The 22,094-nt window shown below is 42.8% G+C and overlaps 1 protein-coding gene across 2 annotated transcripts in view; it reads left to right on the top strand.

Annotated features, from left to right (window-relative positions):
- The window catches only part of ABCA4 (ATP binding cassette subfamily A member 4), a 111,552-nt gene that overhangs the window by 30,365 nt on the left and 59,093 nt on the right, over nt 1-22,094 (top strand). For both annotated transcript variants that reach the window (XM_032247915.1, XM_032247914.1), the window contains exons 7-11: nt 7,135-7,224; nt 9,511-9,751; nt 10,772-10,911; nt 11,590-11,706; nt 12,402-12,599. In XM_032247915.1, coding sequence (XP_032103806.1) covers nt 7,135-7,224; nt 9,511-9,751; nt 10,772-10,911; nt 11,590-11,706; nt 12,402-12,599 — 786 coding nt within the window. The remainder of the gene's footprint in view (nt 1-7,134; nt 7,225-9,510; nt 9,752-10,771; nt 10,912-11,589; nt 11,707-12,401; nt 12,600-22,094) is intronic.

Raw genomic sequence — 22,094 nt, 5'->3', positions numbered from 1 at the left:
CTTAGAATTATAATGAATGAATATTGAATGTTTAAGGAAGGTAATGTTATTCAACTTCATTGTTAAATTTAGTTATAACAGGCCCTCCAGTTTCATTGAACACTGTTTCATTATAATATTGATGAGAGAAAACAAAGCTGATTCCTGGCCGGGGCCACTGTCAGTGCTGGGTTTGCACATCCTCTGCATGTCTGCTTAGGTTAGCTCCAGGTACTCCTGTTCCCCCGCATCCCGAAGATGTGCCCATTGGGGAAATGTCCCAGCGTGAGTGAGTGTGGCTGTGGCAGTGAGTGTCCCTGCCATGGGTTGGTGTCCTGTCCAGGTTAGATTCCCACCTTGTGCCCTGAGCTGCTAGGATGGGATCCAGCCACCCATGACTCTGAACTGAAGTAATTGGGTAAATAATTATCTTACTTTTTAATCAATCTTTTAAAATGTTTGTATAGTTTACATTTATTTCTGTGTTTAATATTAGACATATTTTAGTCTTTATTTTGAGGTTTGGTGATTTATTTTAACCAGAAACAAGCCATAGAAACTTAATTTTGGGCAAAGTGTGGTGGCTCACACCCGTAATCTCAACATTTTGGGAGGCCAAGGCAGATGGATCACTTGAGCTCCGGAGTTTGAGACCAGCCTGGTCAACATGGTGAAACGCTGTCTCTACCAAAAATACAAAAATTAGCTGGGTGTGGTGGTGTACGCCTATAGTCCTAGCTACTTGGGAGACTGAGGCAGGAGAATCACTTGAAGCCAGGAAGTGGAGAAGTGAGCAGAGATTGCACCACTGCACTCCAGCCTGGGCAACAGGGCAAGATTTCATCTCAAAGAAAAAGAAAAGAAAAGAAATTTAATTCTGGTTTATATCAATTAGCCTGTGGTAAAATTGGTTTCATTATAGCCGTTTCACTTAGTTTCAGTTTCCCATAACCTATCAGTGAATTGAGTACTATATTCATAAAATGTTAAATTCCAAGGCTTGTGTACAGTTCAGGTTTTTCCACTTTACAAACATTTTTAAGTATTCACAATGACTGTTGAAAAATTATACCAGATAATTCATTAAATAAGTTGTTCAAAGTCAAATAATTTCAAAAGTAAAAATTAAGACTTTAAAAATAGTATACCTATGTAGACATAGATCTACAGATAGAGAGAGAGATGAATAGATATGGACACAGAGGCTTTCTAGTGTGTTCATGTGATGTGGGATGGAGTTTCAAGATCAGAGTGTGCCTGGGGCCTACGGAAGTAAAGGAGAGGGGATGGAGAGAAGATTGTCCACCTGGCCATGGGCAATCTCACACCCACAGTCAAGTGAGGAAGCCAGACACCAAATTCAGAAAGAAGAGGAAATAATCAAAACTAATGGGAACTTGTGACTGATTTACTTATGCCCAGTCTCCCTGGAAACATGAACATGACTGTTCCTTAGTTTGTGCCTCTGGGCTCCTAGCCCCTCTTAGGTGCCCTCCTATTATCTAGGACCTGGTTCCTTTTTCTCTGCACAGCTTCTTTGGATTCCAGTCTTTGATGCCAGTTTCCTCCTAAAGTAGCCTTTCAGATGTCCCTTGGTTACCCTCTGTAATCTAAGGGCTTACCCTACCCCACACTCATTCCCAGTACCAGCTTCTGGATCTGCAGGCTAGAGATTTAGGCAATGGGATGGGAAGAACCAGTGATGACTCCCAGACAGAAAGTGGTGCCAGCAACAGAAAGGACACACAGGCACAGAAGTTGGTTTGGGCTAGGATGATGTGGTCAGTTCAGGACATGTTGGATAGGCAGATGTCAAGCAGACAGTTGGATATGTAAGTCTGAAGCTCTGGGGAGAGGTCTGGGTTGGAGGTACAGATTTAGAAGTCATCAACAGAAAGGTAGCAGATTAAATGATTAAGGAAATAAGGCTATACAGGGAATGTGCAGCGCTCAGGAGCAAAGGAGGCCCTTGGGAACCTCAGCACTACAGGGGAAGGTAGAGGCACAGTCGCTGGTGGGAAATGCAGAGAAGTGGCAAAGCAAACCAGGCAAAAGCAGTGTCACAGATGACCAGGGACATGATTATAAATGTTTAGAAAAGCAGAGAGGTCTGAAAAGACAAAAACAAAAAATGTCCTTTAGACTTAAAAGCAGGAGAAAACTGGGGGATTCTTGCTAAAGCATCTTAGTAGGATGGTGAGGGTGGAAGCCAGGGATGTGTTGGTGAGAAAGTGAAGTCACTGAATATGAACTATGCTTAAAAGAATGTGGGAATGAAGGGTGGAGGAGAGAAGTTGGACTGTAGCTAGGGAGGCATAAGGGGTCAGAGGTTAATTCTTTCTCTCCTATGGGAGAATCTTGGGTGTATACACAGCATGACAACAGTGATGGGAGGGCTGGTGATGCCTCAGGGAAACTCTTGACAGTAAATCCCATGAAGGGAGGACTTTGTTTCATTCATTAACATGTCCCCAGCACCTGGCACAATGGCAGACACTCAATACATATTTGTCAAATGTGGTATTCCATCATTTAGAAACTGCACCTGGCTGTGAGTAACAAAAGTCAGAGAAGCAGTGGGTTTCATTTTCCTCCCCATGCAGAGTCTGGTACTGGGTCTTCCAAGAAGGGTTTGGAGCACCACAGGTTTCCTCAAGACCCCAGGCTGCTCTCTCTTTCTTTCTTTCTTTCTTTCTTTCTTTCTTTCTTTCTTCTTTCTTTCTTTCTTTCTTCTTTTCTTTCTTTCTTTCTTTCTTCTTTCTTTCTTTTCTTTCGACAGAGTCTCACTCTGTCACCCAGGCTGGAGTGCAATGGTGCAACCTCGGCTCACTGCAACCTCCGTCTCCCAGGTTCAAGCAATTCTCCTGCCTCAGCCTCCTGAGAAGCTGGGATTACAGGCGCCTGGCCCCATGCCCAGTTAATTTTTGTATTTTTAGTAGAGATGGGATTTCACCAGGTTGGCCAGGCTGGTCTCGAACTCTTGACCTCAGGTGATCCACCCACCTTGGCCTCCCAAAGTGCTGGGATTACAGGCATGAACCACCTCATGCAGCCTCTTGTGGTCTTTCTTATGCTTCATGTTATTCATTTATTAGTACTCTTAGACAACAGGGCGATAAAAATGCGGGAAGGTGCATGCTATGATCTGAATGTTTGCATCCTTCCCAAAATTCATATGTTGAAATCCTCATCCCCAAGATGATGGCATTAGGAGGTGGGGCCTTTGGGAGGTGATTGGGTTATGACTGGGATTAGTGCCCTTTAAAACCCCAAAAACCCAGCTTGCCTATTCCACCATATGAAGACACAGAAATAAATTGCCATCTACCAATCAGGAAATGAGCCCACACCATGCAATAAACCTGCTGGAGCCTTGATCTCAGACTTCCCAGCCTGCAGAACTGTGGGAAATAGATTTCTGTTGTTTACCCAGCTTATAGTGTTTTGTTGTAGCAGCCAGAGTAAACTAAGACAGTGCTGATCTCATATTCTTGGAGGGAACCCTCAGTCTTTAGGGAAAGCAAAGCCGCCATTTGGGGTGGGATGCTCTCCAAGCACTGCCATATATGCTGATACGGTTAAACTGCAAACTATGGTAAAAATGTGGAGGTCTGTAGAATTGTCAATCAGGAAAAAAGATAAAGAAACAAGTTAAAGTCTTGGTACTTCTGGAATGATACATGCCAAATTGTCAACATTGATTACCTTTGGGTAGAGATGTGGAGAAGTTTGCAGAGACAGCTTTGCCCTGTACTTTATATAAGTAAGCAGCTATTACTTTGTTGCCTTAAAAAAAAAAAAAAAAAAAAAAGCCTGTGTGCTCTTCATGTGACTCAGAACTACCTAGGCAGTAAAATTAATTGAATTAGTAAAATAAAGTGATTATGAATTTTCAGGAAGTCTTTAATTTACCACTTCTTTATTACATCCACTTCTAACAGGACCTCAATATAGGGTAATTTGACTTCAAGATAAAAAGACCAAATTTATTTACCCTTTTTAAAAAAAGACGACTTAAAAGCAGACTTGTCTTGCTGAATCTTCCTCAGTTGGACATTGATGAGTGTACAGAAAATGCAATGGATAAAAAGCTTGGTGATACAAAGATCAAAAGATGGGGTCCTGTCCTTAATGAACATACCATTTCATGGAATATCAGGTGTATAAACAATTATAATCAATATGCTTTTTATTCCGATAAGCTCATTTACTCACACATCAAATATTGAGTGCCCACCACATGCCCAGCATACCTAGAAATCATGCAGGTATAATTTCTACCTATATGGGGCATAGAGTCTTACAAGAGAGACAGATGACAAGTAAACAGCAATGGTGAAGAGCTCAAGGAAGGAAACAGAACTCCTAAAGAGAGCATGGCAGGGCAGGAGCGAGCAAGAGGCCTAGAAAAAGGGGCATCTAAATCTACCTGGGGGTAGCTGTCTTTCACATAGGTCATCGTGTTAGGAATGAGACTGGAGGGTTGAGTAGAAGTTTGCCAGGCAAAGAAGGATGGGAGGAATAGAGAGCAGAGCCGGGGACAGGAGACAGCTGACACGTGAGCAGAGATAAAAAGAAGTCCGCTGTGGCGGCAGAGAAATGGGAGAGAAAGCAAGTGAGGGAGCCAGGCATCAGCTCACAGAGGCCATGTGTGTTCTAACGTAGTAATGGCCTTCTCTTCTGGAGACAGTAGGGAGCCATAGAAGATGTTTGAGCAGGGAAAGTGATAGGACTGGATTGGCCTGTTGTGTAACTCAGACCACAGTGCATTGGAAGGGAGGGGGCTAGAAGGAAGGGGACTGGCAAGAAGGCTATTTTGTTAAACCATTCTAGAAGGGAAGTGAACAAAGGCAGTCCTAGAGGGGAAGAACTAAAAAGATGGGATACTTCCTTAGTATTTGCTCATTCAACAATTTATTTTTACATACACACAAAAATCTTTTTTTTTATTATTGAAACTTCTTATTGTAGAAAAAAGTATGAAAGTAGAGTGAATAATATAAAGAACTCCCATGGACCTGTCACCCAACTTTAACTAGTATCAATATTTGGCTATTCTTGTTTTAACTGTTCTCCACTTTTTTTTCCTGAAGTTTTTTTTAAGCAAATCACAGACAATATATCATTTCACCATATATACTTCCCTATGTATCTCTAACACATAAGAACTTATTTGTTTTAACAAAATCACAATGCTATGATCATACCCAACAAAATTTACCATAATGTCTTAACAATACCTAATACCCAGTCCATGTCCACTGTCCCCCAATTGTTACAGCTGGTTTGTTCAGATCACAATCAAAATCCCCATGTGGCCATTTTATCGACATGGCTCTCAGGTTTCTTTTCATCTCTAATCATCTCAGGGGAGACAGGAGGGAGGATGGGCAGGACTTGGTGATAACTTGCTTATTGACACACAGTTTTGCCTGCTTGCTTCCTCCCTTCCCACCCACTCTTCTCAGCCTCACCGTTGTATGGAAAAAACAGAAATTAAAGTGCTTTGCCCAGCACACACTGAAGCTATTTCCAAGGAGTTTGAAGAGTAGTCCCGGCAAGACCAATGCCTTGGTCCAATCCTCAGGTCAAAGAGGGGAGATGCTTCTCAGTGGTGTAGTATTAATGGCAGCTTAGCTGTTCTTTCCTCTGGAAAATTCTGCCCATCTGCTTTGTATCTCTCATACGTAGCAAAGCCTTTTATTTTACAATTAGAAAATAAGCCTGCCGGGCATGGTGGCTCACACCTATAATCCCAGCATTTTGGGAAGCCAAGGTGGGTGGATCGTCTGAGGTCAGGAGTTCGAGACCAGGCTGACCAATAAGGTGAAACTTTGTCTCTACTAAAATTACAAAAATTAGCTAGCAATGGTGGTGTGCATCTGTAGTCCCAGCTACTCAAGAGGCCAAGCAGGAGAATCACTTGGACCCAGAAGGTGGAGGTTGCAGTGAGCTGAGATTGCACCACTGCACTGTAGCCTGGATGACAGAGTGAGAATCCATCTCAAGAGAAAAATAAAAAGAAGCCTGAAATATGAATGCCACCTGAGTGTGCCTACATTGATTCTAGAGTTTCAGGGTCAAAAACAATACAAGGACCTCTGCATCTGTGGCAGGGAGGAGAGGGGCAAAGACACACAGCTAGAAATGAGAACCTGGTTGGTCAAAGCCTAACTCTACCTGTTTGTCAGCTTTGCTGCAAGCTAGATCAGCCCGATGATCATTTAGGAGAACCGTGCTGGCAAATAAAAAGCCAAGGCTTTTTGCCCCCAGATAGTTGGATGAGAATTACAAGTTCAGCTCACTAAAAGGCTCATGCCCAGTGCTCACTTCATACCTACTCAGGATGCACACTTGAGTTTGAAAACCACTGTCTTTACATTTAGAACTCAGTCCTACATGACTCCTCTAGGATCAGTGATTCCATCTGTTTTGAAACAGGACGTGACCTTGGTTACCAGAAAACCAGAGGTTCACATCAGGCTCTGGGGCTTGGAGGCAGCATACTTGGGGGTTTCTGCATCCCCTGACAAGTGGCAAATGCAGGAGCAGTTCTGAGTTCGCATGAGCTGGGATTTGCTGAACACTGCTGGCAATTGGAGAATCTGCAACAGAGCTTCTCTGACTTCTGCCAGCAGCTGCCTTAAAATAAAGGCGATGTAGCTGATCAAATCCTCCATGAGAGAGTAGTGTTGAATGGAGGAAGAGACACAACCTGTCTGAAAAAGGCACAAAGGAAGAAAGATGTACACAATGATGAGAAGCCTGCAGTGTCTGCAAAGCTCTGAGGTGAACAGATGGGCATCCCGGGCCACAGCACTTCCTTCGCACTCTGCCAGCTGCACTCTGTTTTCCTTCCTCCAGGAATCTTGTTTGATATCGCTAAAACAGCAATCAGAATCACTTTGGTGTATTTAATATAACTATGAAACTATCTGTGCTTGAAAAGTACAGTAGGGAGACTTGGAATGAGAGTCTTCAATTTGTCAATTAAATAAAAGAGTTTTGTTTCTAAAAGTAATCTTGCAGAAAAGGTCCTGTGATCAGAAAGAAGTGGGGGGAGGTTTTCAAGCATATAGGAGATCAGATAGTGCCTATGTGTTTGTATACTACAAAATATATATATATGTAAATTTTTTTTACTGTCAATTACAGCTTCCCACACTCCTAGACAGCCGTTCTCAAGGTATCAATCTGAGATCTTGGGGAGGAATATTATCTGATATGTCACCAAGAATTCAACAGGTGAGTAGCCTGATAGTAGTAATTATAATTTCATTATGCCTTTCCACCATTTACCCCTCTTATGTCAAATAATTTAATTGTATCTCAAACCTGTTCAAGGAAAAGTACATTTGATCTTTCCATCTAGAGATTTCAAAGCACCTGTTCACATTCCAAATTATCTGTGCTCTTACGTAAGAAATGAAAGAAAGGAACCACCCTTCTGATTTCACATCAAAAAAGAAATGCCACTGGCAATAACCAACTTGCCTGGTGTGGCACAAATCATCAGAGGACTTACAGTTGAATCTAAGTCTTTTCAGTTCTGAAGTGGTTCATTATTCTGTTATAGTCTTAAAATTCACAAAAATACTGCCAATAATAATAGCATACACCTTTATAGCTTACAAGCACTCTTCTAAGTGTTTTGCCTTTGTTGGCTTATTTCATCTTAAAGAAAACAATTGACTTTTGTTTTGTAAAAAGATGTGCACGTTTTAATTAACATCTGGTTGCACAATTCTTCTCCCATATAGAAATGGATTCTTCCATGCAGTAGATGAGAGGTGCTGGGGATATGATGAACAGGCAGATTTGGTCATGGCCCTGTGGGAAAGAGAGATGGGAAAAAAGCAATTTTCTTCAAGTGTGATGAGTGTTATGAAAGGGAGGGAAAAGTTAAAATAGGTTTTTTCCAAACTTTTCCTCCTTTATTATTCGCAGCTGACTTGGGCTCCACCAACCTGAAAAATTGCAAGGTTAGAATCTGTCTTTATAAAACTCATCTCATCCTGGGCCGAATATGCACACTGATATGTGGGAAAGTTAGAGAAGAGCCCGTTATACTAATGTTTACCCGCTGCAGTGGAAGTCTCTGTTAAGCATTCTTTTCTTCATAGCATTTTAAAAACTCAGATCAGTACAATAAGGCTGAAATTCATAGAAAATGTAAAAAAAATCCCCAAAGTATATCAACACTCTTAGTTCTGAGTAGAAGTTCCAGAAGGCTTCTTGACTGTCTAGATAGCAAGTCTAATCATTTGTGAACTAGGTTAAAGCAGAAGGTCCAGTTTATATTAATTGATACTACACCATTTGACCTGAGAACAGTCCCTTCATCTCTGAGTGCTTTGACTAAATGAGCAACATAATAATGGTAATAACCCCTTACAAGATTGTCATAAGACTCACTGTGTTGAAGCAATTTGAGATTCTGACTTTACTGAAGCGTAGACGGTGATTATAGGCATGACTCGCTGTGTGGATTCTACCTGGGCTCATCAGTTTCAGAGGGCAAGTGTTGACATGTGGACAAAGGGACGGATGACAGGTAAACATGGCTTATTGCAATAGGGGAACTGTTTTCAGTCTCACCTGATTGAATCCTAATGGTTTTATAAATTCCCAAGTACCACTGAAAGCAAAGCAAGTAATAAGGTGTGTTTTAGGAATAAAAGCAGCATTATTTTAATTTTGCATTTTTCCCTAAAGCAAAGCCAAATGGCATTATGGGATCCAAGCTACTGGCAACTCCAGCAGCCTTCTTCTGAGTTCTCGGCATTACAGATCTATCCTCAAAGGACAAGGCCAGCAAGCACTATAGGTTTTCACATGGAGAAGAGAAGGCCATCATCCTCCTCTTAGCTGGCACATAATTGAAAAAGTGTTTTTCCAGGATTGGAGACTTCATCTGTTCTATATTTGCTAGAATTTTAAAACACACACATAGACACATACACATGCACACACACGTAGAGGCACACACATGAGAAAACCACCAACCACAGCTTTCAGGGAAAGGGAAGAATTCATTGGTAAAATTAAGCTAATGAGATTATTTCCCAAATATAAAAAAACTAAATTTTAGATGATTTAACCAAAGAAATTTGCTCTGATCTTGCAACATAATCATTCCCCCATATTTTATTTCCTCCCTTTTCCCCCCAGCATCCCCATCTTGGTTGGACAACAGAACTAAAGAACTGGTTTAACAGTAAAATATTTTCTGCATTTGCCCAAGGACACATCCCCAAGGAATTCATATAAAAGGGACTGGAAGAAGAGAAGCTGTACTACAATCCTGTAGGGTTCACTCTGTGATTTTCTTTAAGGCTCATCCTAGTGTTCTGCTAGTCACTAAGTATGTGGCAGTAGGTTTTGTTTTTTACAGCTGGATTAAGGGTTGCTGAGAATATGGGTGTTTTCTTTTAAATGTGGAAGTCAAACCCAAACTTTGGAGCATTGGCCTCCTAGTAGATTATGACTCTGGCTGCCTTAAAGTAACCCGAAGCCTTTTCCTTGCCTTAGTTTATCCGTCGGCCGAGTGTGCAGGACTTGCTGTGGGTAACCAGGCCCCTCATGCAGAATGGTGGTCCAGAGACCTTTACAAAGCTGATGGGCATCCTGTCTGACCTCCTGTGTGGATACCCCGAGGGAGGTGGCTCTCGGGTGCTCTCCTTCAACTGGTATGAAGACAATAACTATAAGGCCTTTCTAGGGATTGATACTACAAGGAAGGATCCCATCTATTCTTATGACAAAAGAACAAGTAAGTCTTCTGAGTTCTGCTTATAAATTGGCCTCTCATGTTGGTTAAGCTGATGGTTTAACACTTCCAGATGAAACCAAACCTGGGGCTGCATCTATCTTGTCTTCTTGAGTGGCCTTAGGCAAAGAGACTTCTCCCAGAAAGTCCACTTCCCCTTGCAGAAAAGAGGCGTTGCTTACAAGCAATTCTGGGCATGAACCACAGAAAGAGCTGAGGCCCATTTGGAAAGAAAACAGAGGGGCCATTTCCCACTGATGTAATTGAACTAGGGTTAAGTTCAAGAGGAAGAGAATGATCCACAAGGAAGCAACCCAGAGTTACAGGCAAAGCTCAGGTCAGGAGGGCCCTGGCAAGTAAACACGACTGTGGGATGCGTTTACAAACACAATGCAGTGAAAATCTGTGTGTGTAGTACTGAATTACACTCCAAATGCCAAATTCCTGGCAAGTCATCTTCTCTACCTTTCACTTTTTTTTTTTTTTTTTGTCTTCTATGGAGTAAAGGAGGGTGGGGTGGGGAAGAAATGTAACTGGGTGTCCCTCTAGTTAAAAATTAAAAAGAGGCAGTAAGGGACATGACAAAAGTAGTTGGACCCTAAGATAGCTACACACAACAAAGCAGCTAAGCAGCTAATTGAAGGGAAATTACTGAGGCTCAAGCTGAGATTCCAAGGGGCAGGGGCCTTGTTTGGCCTCTCAGTCCCTTTCATCTGAGAATGGCCTCAGTTCCTAGCAATAATCAGAGGCAGGCTTCTCAGCCTCCTTCTTATAAAGCAGAATAAACCATAGGGCAAGCCCCATCCTTTGTTTCTCTGATGAGGCCATTATTGAGAGGCACTGTGGCATTTTGCTACTAATGATGAGCTTGTTATTGGTGGGGTACAGCCTATTAATTTAGGTTATTTGTCAAATCCTCCAGCATGCAGTTGAATGAGACATGTGATGTGGATACACTAATGACTATGTTGAGTTAGGAGCAATGGGGAGTTTCTGTAAAATCTGTCCCTTTTCTCCTGGCAGCATCCTTTTGTAATGCATTGATCCAGAGCCTGGAGTCAAATCCTTTAACCAAAATTGCCTGGAGGGCAGCAAAGCCTTTGCTGATGGGAAAAATTCTGTACGCTCCTGATTCCCCCGCAGCACGAAGGATACTGAAGAATGTAAGATCCCAGCTGGGCTTCCCCTATGTACTTTGGACCTCCCAGAAGTGAGTGACAGAGAGAGAGAGAGAGAGAGAGAGAGAGTGCGTGTGTGTGTGTGTGTGTGTGTGTGTGTGTGTGTGTGTAGGGGGTGGGGGTGCCTTCCTGGTAGCGCGTCTCATGTTTGTTTTTTGCTAAGTGTACTCTTGGGTTTCCTCCCCCATCCACAGTCATCACTGGAATGCTTTGCTTCAGTGCCCCTGCCTGGGCCCTCCCCTCTCTACTGCAGCCTACAATGAGGTTTTCTTTCCCACTGCTTGAATTATATCCCTAACGGAAGGGTTCACAGTCCTCTGAATCCTGGCTACCCAGAACAGATAAAGACAGGGAGGAAGGGAGGAAGAGCTTTTGCTCCCAGGGGGTCCAAATCTAGCTTTAATGAGGGAGGTTCCGAGAAAATTATATCATCAATATTACATGGACTTCTGAGATACTAAGAAATTAGATTATGTCGGCCCAGGAGGTTGGGAGATTGTGAATTGTTCTGGGAAACAGCAACAGACTGAGAAAATAAAAACACTTCCTTGGAAAGCCTTTCCCTAATACTAAGGGACAGGGGCAGAAAAGACACAACTAAAAGTCCTCTCTCACTTTTTTCTCTCTGTTTGTGTCTCTTGTCTCAATCTCTGTCTGGTTTAGGCCAACTCAACTTTTGAAGAACTGGAGCGTGTTAGGAAGCTGGTTAAAGCCTGGGAAGAAGTAGGGCCCCAGATCTGGTACTTCTTTGACAACAGCACGCAGATGAACATGATCAGAGTAAGGGTGGGGTTAGAAGATGGGGAGGGGTGGGGAGGAGAGGAGGAAGGTGTGGGGGCAGGAAAGTTCTATTTATTTCCTTTTCCCAGGAAAGAGTTAATCGCTACTGGAGTTAGATCAAAATACAGCAAGCAGGCCCCAAAGGCCCTCATTCCAGAAGCAGTCACCAAGTGGGGTCACTGACTTTGGATGAGAAATATATTTCTTGAATTCTGGGGAAGTCTAAAAGCTGCCACAAAACCAGTGGCTTCCGGAGTTTCCTGCTTTTATGATTTCACACAAGGGCCTCAGATTCAAAGAGACATCTCCCCAAGGGGCCAGCTCTGTAATGCCAAACATGGTTGAGTATGCTTGTCTGGTCTCATTTTCAGCTTTGCAAAACCAAGACAAGAGTTCTATATACCAGGGACACTCAAAACAAAAATATTCATAAACCAAAGAAAGCTTTATACCATTTTCCATGCCCCCCTCTGGCCCCTCCTTTGCCCCAGACACATCTTCCCTCTATTCTAGAGGCCCATGGGCTAGAGGAAATGGGATATAGATAGGTATGCCTCAGAGTGGAACAAACTCACTAGCTCTTTAGGGACCCTTAGAGTCTCTATCCTCAATCACTAAAAATTAGAAATGGCTGAAGAACAAGACCAAAGATCCTGTGGAATTTCTAACCTGTGACTGTATTTCTTCTTTCCAAGGATACCCTGGGGAACCCAACGGTAAAAGACTTTTTGAATAGGCAGCTTGGTGAAGAAGGTATTACTGTTGAAGCCATCCTAAACTTCCTCTACAAGGGCCCTCGAGAAAGCCAGGCTGATGACATGGCCAACTTCGACTGGAGGGACATATTTAATGTCACTGATCACACCCTCCGCCTGGTCAATCAATACCTGGAGGTAAGGGGCTGCAAGCCCCACAGTGGGCCCTTTGAAGATAGCCCCATGAGTGGGGCCAGAGATCTCTTAGCAAGTCAAGTGGTTTTGAATTTAAGCTTTCATTTTTCCCACCAAAGAAACAAGAGTTCCTACATCCCCTATGCAGTTGTCATTCTCTAACGGCTTATCTATGCTTAAAACGGTTTCCTCTTCACATCTCCTACCTCCTAATGCTGGACTCCTCCTCCTATAGCTCCCTTTAAGCATCTGTGTCTGTCCTCAACCCTCTCCTGTCTGTCATTGCAGACATCTATGGCCAGTGTCCCCTCAACCTCACGGTCCTACTGCTTGCCAGACACTCCTGCCCCCAAGTTCTACAAGCACATCAGCCTCAGCATGTTCTCCCCACCAGGAAACATGTTCTCCTTGCCCATCAAACATATCCTTCTCCTGCATTTCCCATCCTGATTAACATCATCAGTGTTTGCCCAGATTCTCAAGCTAGGAATTTTAGGGTCATCCCTAATTTTCCTTCACCCTCCACCCAGTAGCTGTCACTTACTGAATGGTACTTTATGCCAAACTCTATGCTAAGTACTTTTACACACATTTGCTTCATTTAATTCTCACAGCTCCATGGAGCTTGCACCATTATCACTGCCAATTTGCGGATGAGAAGCCAGGGCTTAAAGAGGTTAAATAATATCTCATGCATGACCATTAGGAGTAGTGAAAAGGATCCAGCTCTGGAGGCGCCTGAGTTCAGAGCCTGCCCTTTTGATTTCTCTTACCAAGCTTTGTCTCCTCTCCCTCCTAAATATCTCTCAACTCTGCCTCTTGTATTCCAGGCTCTCTGAGGACTAGAGGCCTTCTCATCTCTGCACCAGTACGTTCCAAGGGCTTCCTCCCTGGACTTCAGGGTCCAGCTTCTGTTAGCCCAGGCATTTCTCTACCCTCGCAGTTGCGTTCCACACACCTGCTTACATTGTTTTCCTGTTTAAAATCTTAATGACTCAACCCCAATATAACACAGGTCCCTTCCAAATCTGTTGTATCCCACCTTTCCAGCCCCTGCTCACTGCACACCCTCAACTCTGCTATCCTGGCCCTTTCATGGCCACAGGAATTCCTAGTCCATGACTTCTCAGGATTCTACCCTTTGCAAATGCTGTTTTCATTGCCTATTTATTAAAGCTCTTTGGTCACAAGCTTTTTGCTTAAACAAAAAGAAAGCATTTATTGGTGGACATAAATAATGAAGTTCAGGGGGATCCAATAGTTGGAGGCCAGCGAGAGACCCCTGTATCCTTCCACTTCACTTTTCCACTCTGCTCAGCTTCATCCCTGGCCCTAACTGCTCACAGCCCTCGGCAGTCATCTGTACACCAAAAATCCCTTTCCCATAGCAGAAGCAATGCTCCCAGAGAGTTTCCCTGTCAGCCTGGCTCCTGTACCCAACCCTGTGTACTCTGATTGGGAGGCCTGGGTCATCTGCCCACCATGGGGCCATTACTATGAGCAGGATTACTGTGAAGTGGAGGAATATGTTTCTCCAAAAGAAGAAATGCAAGGTAGAAAAGTGTACGTCTGCCAACGCCTGAAACGATTCTTCTTTGAGCTTCTACTCATTCATTCTTTGAGACTCAGGACTCAGCTTTCAAATGTTACTTCTGCTTTGACATAGGTTTAGTCATTCACTCCTTTGTGCTTCCTGGCCCTGTCTTCACACCTCTCTCGGACTCCTCTCCCAGATATTTAGAGTTGGCTGTTGACACATCCATCTCTGGCTGAGCAGCTAAACTGGAGTTACTTAGAATCAGAGAGCATATCTTAGTCATTTTCAAATTGTCGACCTCACATTCCCGGGAAATATCTCCATCTAAGGGCTGGTCACTCTTGCCCATGGGCCAGGTCTGGCTCTCTGTCATCTAGAACCATTGGAAGGTAGAGGCTACTTTGAGCAATAGGAGAGGGAATTAACTCAACAGCCCTTGGGAGCAACTCCTCTTGTCTCAGACTTTTGAGTCCTGAGGATAACGAACTAATGAGGAAAAGTCTTGCCCTATCTGTCACCTGGTGCTCTTGAGGATTTTCTGTTGCCCTGGTGCCACCACAACTTTTCCAGAGTATGTGATCCTCCCTCTCCAAACTCTGCAAGTGGCAGCACAGGCTCCCCAGTGGCCTTTCAGAAGGTGCCAATCATGGCAGCAGCACCGAACTGCAGGCAACTACTAAGCGATCCCCAACTTGTCTGAAGACAAGAATGACCTTGAATGCTTTTTGCAAAATAGGTTCTTTTTTAAAATTTTTTAAATTTATTTTACTTTAAGTTCTGGGATACAGGTGCAGAATGTGTAGGTTTATTACATAGGTATATGTGTGCCATGGTGGTTTGCTGTACCTATCAACCCATCATCTAGGTTTTAAGCCCTGTATACATTAGCTATTTGTCCTAATGCTCTTCCTCCCCCCACCCCCTACCCCCTGACTGGCTTTGGTGTGTGTTGTTCCCCTCTGTGTGTGCATGTGCTCTTGTTCAGCTCCCACTTATAAGTGAGAACATGTGGTGTTTGGTTTTCTGTTCATGTGTTAGTTTGCTGAGAATAATGGCTTCCAGTTTTATCCATGTCCCTGCAAAGGACATGATCTCATTTTTTTATAGCTGCATAGTATTCTATGGTGTATATGTACCACATTTTCTTTATCCAGTCTATCGTTGATAGGCATTTGGGTTGGTTCCATGTCTTTGCTATTATAAACATACACGTGCATATATCTATAGTAGAATGATTTATATTCCCTTGGGTAGATACCTAGTAATGGGATTGCTGGATCAAATGGTATTTCTGGTTCTAGATCCTTGAGGAATTACCACACTGTCTTCCACAATGGTTGCACTAATTTACACTCCCACCAACAGTATAAAAGTGTTCTTAATTCTCTACAGCCTCACCAGGATCTATTGTTTCTTGACTTTTTAATAATAGCCATTCTGACTGGCATGAGTTGGTATCTCAATGTGGTTTTGATTTGCGTTTCTCTAATGATCAGTGATATTGAACTTTTTTCATATGTTTGCTGGTCACATAAATGTCTTCTTTTGAGAAGTGTCTGATCATATCCTTTGCCCACTTTTTGATAGGGTTTTTTTTTTTTTGTAAATTTGTTTAAGTTCCTTGTAGATTCTAGATATTAGACCTTTTTCAGATGGGTAGATTACAAAAATTTTCTCCCATTCTGTAGGTTGCCTGTTCACTCTGATAATAGTTTCTTTTGCTGTGCAAATGCTTTTTAGTTTAATTAGATCCCATTTGTCAATTTTGGCTTTTGTTGCAATTTGATTTTGGTGTTTTAGTCATGAAGTCTTTGCCCATGCCTGTGTCCTGAATGGTATTGCCTAGGTTTTCTTCTAGGGTTTTCATGATTTTGGGTTTTACATTTAAGTCTTTAATCCATCTTGAGTTAATTTTTGTATAAGATTTAAGGACGGGGTCCAGTTTCAGTTTTCTACATATGGCTAGCCAGTTTTCCCAATACCATTTATTAAATAGGGAATCCTTTCTCCATTGCTTGTTTTTGTTAGGTTTGTCCAAGATCAGATTATTGTAAATGTATGGTGTTATTTTTGAGGATCCTGTTCTGTTTCATTGGTCTATATGTCTATTTACAAAACACATTATTGAGCATCAGCCCAGATTGACTGGCTTGGAATTTCCAGGGAAGAGGGCTGGTTATCTGCATGTTTGCAGATCTATTAGATTTGTGGACCCTTGGAGTCCCTTGTACAGTTACTCAGTTGACATCTCCCTCCTCTCATGGTGCCTCTGTCTGCTAAGCCCTTATTCCCAGCCAGGCCCACCACCATCCACCCACTGCTGTTATAAGCAGGACCTGTTGGGGGCGGAGTGGATGGAGGAGAGAGGCTCTATTGCTTTATTTGTGCAGCATGGAGTTCAGTGGTTCTCACAATGTTTTCGTGAAGTACTATAAAGAATACTCCTTATCTATTTGACATTGCTATCATGAAATAAATGTCTTGTTTTCTTGAAGGATTATATTTTCCATGCAGCTCCTGCCTAATGCAGCCCCATTCACCCAACAGATACTTAAAATATATTAATTGCTTAAATGGTTAAGAATTCAGTCTCTGGACCCACACTGCCTGGGTTCAAATTCCTATTATATGTGCCTCAATTTCCAAATCTATAAAATAGGGATATCAATAGTATCCCTATTAATATCCCTAATAGACTTGTTATGAGAATTAAATGAGCTAATTCATGCAAAGCAGTGACATATCATAAGCACTTAATAAATATTAGCTTTTTAACAAAATACAAGCAAAAACACTGCTTAGGAGAGGAAATGATGTTGGTGCCTCCTGTAAGTTAGGCCCAGCCTCCAAGCTGGTGCTCCTCTAGGAATTACAAAGTGGCAAATCACATCCCACCTGCTTCCCAGGACTTCATGAGGGCCTCTGAGCAGAGGGATATGATGTGGGCAGACACCCAGAAGCTATGATGATGTGGTTTCTGATCTTCCTGCCCTTGGGGTGGGGGAGGAGGAAAGCAAGGGAGTAATGAACAGAAAGGAGAAGACAGCAGGGAGGAAATGTGTGAGGAAGAAACACATCACTGCAATTTGTCCTAGATTTTTCTGCTTCTGTTCTCCTGTTTTGGGAAGTCTGGAGGAGACTTGAAAACCATCCACATCCCCACCCTGAGGATGGCTTAGTAGCACATAGGCCATGAAAACCCTTTGCTGATGCTTTCCTTTCCGGCCCTGAAGGGCAGGAAAGCAAGGATGTTGCTTCACTGGGCTGCTGAAGGCCTGTCAGGGCTCTGAGCAGAGAGTACAGGCCCCTCCCAGGAGGGCAGCCTAAGTACCATTCTGGCATTTCTGTGGACCAAGGTCTGGTGTCTCAGACCCCCTCCACAATAAGGGCTTCTGCAATCTCATTCACCCCATAAATACATTCTCTCTTTCCTCTGATTCCCTGCCCTTAGCAGAGAAAAAAAATGGAAGTCAGACAGCCCAGTTAGAAGGCAGGCAGTGGAATAGAACAAGAGATGATGGTGACATCTGGGGAGCCTCACATCAAGCATGAGGAAACATTCGTCTCCATAGGCCTTCCTATCACCTTCTTCTCCAAATCTGAGGACACAGGACACTTGGGTCCTCATACAGGCAAATATCTTAAACTGGTATGTGTATTCATTTATAGTCCTACTTTATATGTGTCTTTATTCACATATATTTTGCTTCTAGAGAAAAGCACAATTAGAAAAATTAATAAATTATTATTATTATTGCCCTTTAGTTAAAACAAACATACACACCCCTCCCCTTTGGATTTCTTTGTTTAGCAAAAGGTTAGGCCTGGCACAGATGAAATACTATTCAGAGTTCACAGTATATTTTCATTTCATAATATATTTGAATTTCAGGTCTTGAATTTCACATGAGGAAGCTGAATTCAGCCAGATTTTAATACAAAAATACCTCTGATCAAGGCATAAAATTGTACTTTAACCAGTAACCACTATATTTCTCTAAGCCTTGAAAAAACATGTATTAAAATTAACTGCTTTTTCTTCCTCTGTCAACACAGTCAATACATGCGCATAACTCTTTATTATCTACATGGTGATTATCTTGCTGATGAATTCTCAAAGGCCAGAGTTTCAGACTATTTTTTCTCTGTACTTTGCATGTTCCTGGCCACATGCCACCACCACCCAACCAGAATGTACTCAGGGAACGTATTTTTCAAGATAACCTAAGAAAAAATAGGATTAAGAAGATAAAGCTGCTTATCATGGAATGTACTTTAGAGACAGATATATAAATATTTGTGAATTATCTGTCCTATTGCTTTCTTCTATTAATTCATTGACTCTGGATGTGCATTGGAAGGCTAGGGAGAAATCAAGGGATCATTAGAAAGAGCACAGAAGTCTACATCACACAAACAATATTATTTCAAGGGCCACCAACTAGATCCTAAGGAACTCACAGGCAGTGACCTCATTTTATACCCCTAGTCTCTAAGAAACATAGAATTAGCCAGAGGAAGGAAAATGTGGGCAGGGGGTAGGCTGGGGTCATGGGTGGAGGTCCAAATAGTAATTAGTGGAGCTTATAGGGTGGACTGATATTGAACCTGCTGTGAGCCAGCCACATGCTGGGCACTTTTGCATGTCATCTCATTCAATACTCCCAATTACCTGCCTAGTAAGCATAATTGTCATTTTATAGAATTAAAAACAGAGACTCAAAGAGGTTGACAGTCTAACGTACCACAGCAGCTAAATGGGGAATCTGGAATGCTAATCCAGAGCTCTCTGGCTCTCATGAGAAAGCTCTTTCTGCTATCATATGCAGGCCACATTAATAGGGGAGCTCAGTAAGTATTGTCTGGAAAATTTTATAATAAATCCAATGAAGACAGACATTATTTTGTAATATGCAGCATAATAGGCACTATTATGATTGGATATTTTCTGCTTGAAAGTAATTAGATTAGAGTAAGAAACCAAAAAGATGGGAATTCATTCAGTCATTCATGCATTTGCATGGATTTAACTATCTACATTTGAATAACTGCTATTAATTCCTGATTCCTTAGAAGCTCCTGTGGGAGAGATAAGCATGTCTTAAAATAATGCCATAATAGTGGTATCTCAGAGGACTGGCAGAACATAATTCAATATGATAGAGTAGAAACAGATTGCAAAAATTCAAATTCAAAACATCATAAATCCTCTAAGCACTGTCAATTCTTCCACCAAATTATCTCTGAAATTCCTCCTTCTTCCCCATATATGGTTTCCATTTATAGAGGCCTGCGCTGTCTCTCCCAGCTGGGTGCCAGGCCTCCAGTCTCTTGCTGTTCAGCTCCCAATTGCTTCCAGCAAGATCTTTTTAAAACCCCAGGCTTGCCATGACTTAGCACCCACAGCTCCACAGTGATTCGTCATTGCTGTTAAGGTGAAAGCCTTCCCAGTCTAGCTCTTCATGACTCCTCCATGTTCTATGGGACTGCCCCAGGCTTCCCACCTGGTACTGCTGAGCCTTTCCATCCTTCCCCGACTCGACTGCCTGGTCAACACCCATACCCATGCTTCAGGACTCAGGTCCTATGTTTCAGGCCTTCTTCTATGTACCATTCCCTTCCCTGTAGCCATTGATCATGATTTGTTTATATGCCTCAGTACCTTCATGACCCTGAACCCCTCAAGGGCCAAAACTGTCTTATTTTTCTTTTTGACTTCCCAGCTTACCTTAGTAGAGCTGTAGTCACAGAGAGTAGACACTCATAAATGCTGCTCTGCGCTGTAAAGGTTGAATTTTCCAGCTAAGCAAGAAAGACAATTTCAAGAGGGAGGAAGAGCATAGCAAAGTACAGAGGCGTGAAGCTCAAGAGAAGTGGATGGGCTGGGGAGAGGTGTTGCTGCAGCATCAGGGGAGAAGCAGTAGTGCCTGGAGCTGCCCAGTCTGGCTTGCAAAACTTTATCCTATGGGTGAAAGGACACCATCTCTTGCACTAATGGGCTCTGTGACTGGAGGCAACATTGCTGTTTCACTGCCTGAAAACTGAGGATGATAGCCCAAATCACAGTTCGGGTGGCCTTCACTGGTGTGACTGAACCAGGTGTTTGTGGCTGGAATGTGGTCTGATTGGTTAGTGCCCAGCTCTGTTGATTATCAGATGTTTTGAATATAGTAGCCCCCTCCCATGTGCCCAAGTCGTTGGGATGATTCAACAAGAAACTTTGAGAGCTCAAGTGCCCTGTGGTTGTCAGCCACATGATTATCTCTTCCTTCGGACCCAATTAGATGCAGGCATTACCTAGTGGCCCAGTATGAATCTTTGTGTTCCAACTTGACCTTTTTATTTGTTTCATTATTGTATTTAATTTGTTTATTTTAGAAACAGACATTTTTTAACAGCTGTGCATTTCCTGTCCCTTTGTTTTCCAGTCATTGTGTGTTTCCTTACTCTCTGTGGGTGAATGTTTCAGATGTCTGTTTGCAGGGCCCAGTGTGCAAGATAAAATTTGTTACAGTGCCTTTGGCCTCTAACTCACCATTCCAACCAACTCGGACAGCCCAAGCCTATTTTATCCAGTGACTTTTTCCATGTAGTGGGAAATAAATCTTGAATGGTACTGTTTAGATATGCCAGGAAATTCATTCTGGGATGTTTGCCCACATCCATTGGCATTTCTCAAAAGGAACCCCAGGTGTCTACCTTGACACAAGCAGGGCCACTTGAGCCCTCCGCTAGCATTCATTGCCTGCTTTGTTCTCAGCCTGAGCTTGGGAGTTACAGATGTGCGGGATTATACAGCCAACATCTCTAAGGAGGCCCTTACCCTCAAAGACCTCTCCCCCTAGCATGTCCATATTAGTCAAAATATGTCCACATATGCCAGGACATCAGCACAGGGTTGCTCCCCACTTTCATTATCAAGCTTAAACAAAAAGAAAGATTTTCTTTCTTTCTGTGCCTCCACTGGACATCATTTCCCACCTAGCAGATAATTTAATGTATCTATTACTAAACGTGTTTGAATTAGAGACAGAAAGGTTACAGTGGAAGAAGGAAGCCTGCTGCTACTGCAGCTTGTCCTCCCAAGGAGGTGTTTGATTTAGCTGTGTAAACAAATGACTGCATTCTCCAGAGGTCCTGAGCACATCTGCCTGCACTGGAGAGGACTCAAACCTCTTCCGCCAGAGTGAACTCTGCTTCCTGGTGAGTGCTAGCAAAACAACCAACAAAGAGCTGTAGGACTTGTGTGGACTTCAAATGGTGGTGGTCCTGCCGCTTGGGCTCAGCCACAGCCATTGGGAAACTAAAAGAGAATCAGAAAGCCTTTTTCTTGCTTTATTTGTCATTGGCTGTCACAGGGCATTACAGTGGTTCTCTTTGAGATTCTAAGCTCTGGCTGCAACATTTGCCCAGAATCTACCCCTGAGGCCTTCAGATACTGTCTTTTTATTCATTGAAGATGCCCTTTGAATTCTTTTCCCACTAGTGGTGCTAGGTTTATGTTGAGCCCCTTACACTCGCCAGTTCTTGTCTACCTACATTCTTCCCTAACATTCATGATTGCATGGTTACTCTTAATGTAGAAGCAGACAGCTTTTACAGATAGACTCCTATGGCCTTAGCCTCATGGAATCTACTATGTTCTAACTTACAAGGTAATCAGACCAGACCAAATGTATCAAAATCAAAAACCTCTGCTGAGAATGTATTTATCTCTGTCTTCCAAACATACTTATGTATACACATGCACTAATATACATGTCCATTCGCCAAGATTTTGACTTCGGGGATCGAAGCAAGTACCAATAAGGAATGAGGTCACTTGCTGCAAGGCAGGTGGCTTCCCCATGAGAATGCAAGGCTACCTCATGAGTCCTACTTCAGAGGGTGACCCAGGAACTTTTGATTCATGTCCAAAGCAGCTTCTATAATTGCTCTGCCTTGACCTTGGGAAGATGCGG

Source organism: Sapajus apella, unplaced genomic scaffold (assembly GCF_009761245.1).
Source record: "Sapajus apella isolate SASKATOON/1434 unplaced genomic scaffold, GSC_monkey_1.0 scaffold64, whole genome shotgun sequence".
Taxonomy (NCBI): domain Eukaryota; kingdom Metazoa; phylum Chordata; class Mammalia; order Primates; family Cebidae; genus Sapajus; species Sapajus apella.
This window is presented reverse-complemented; position numbering and strand designations above follow the sequence as displayed.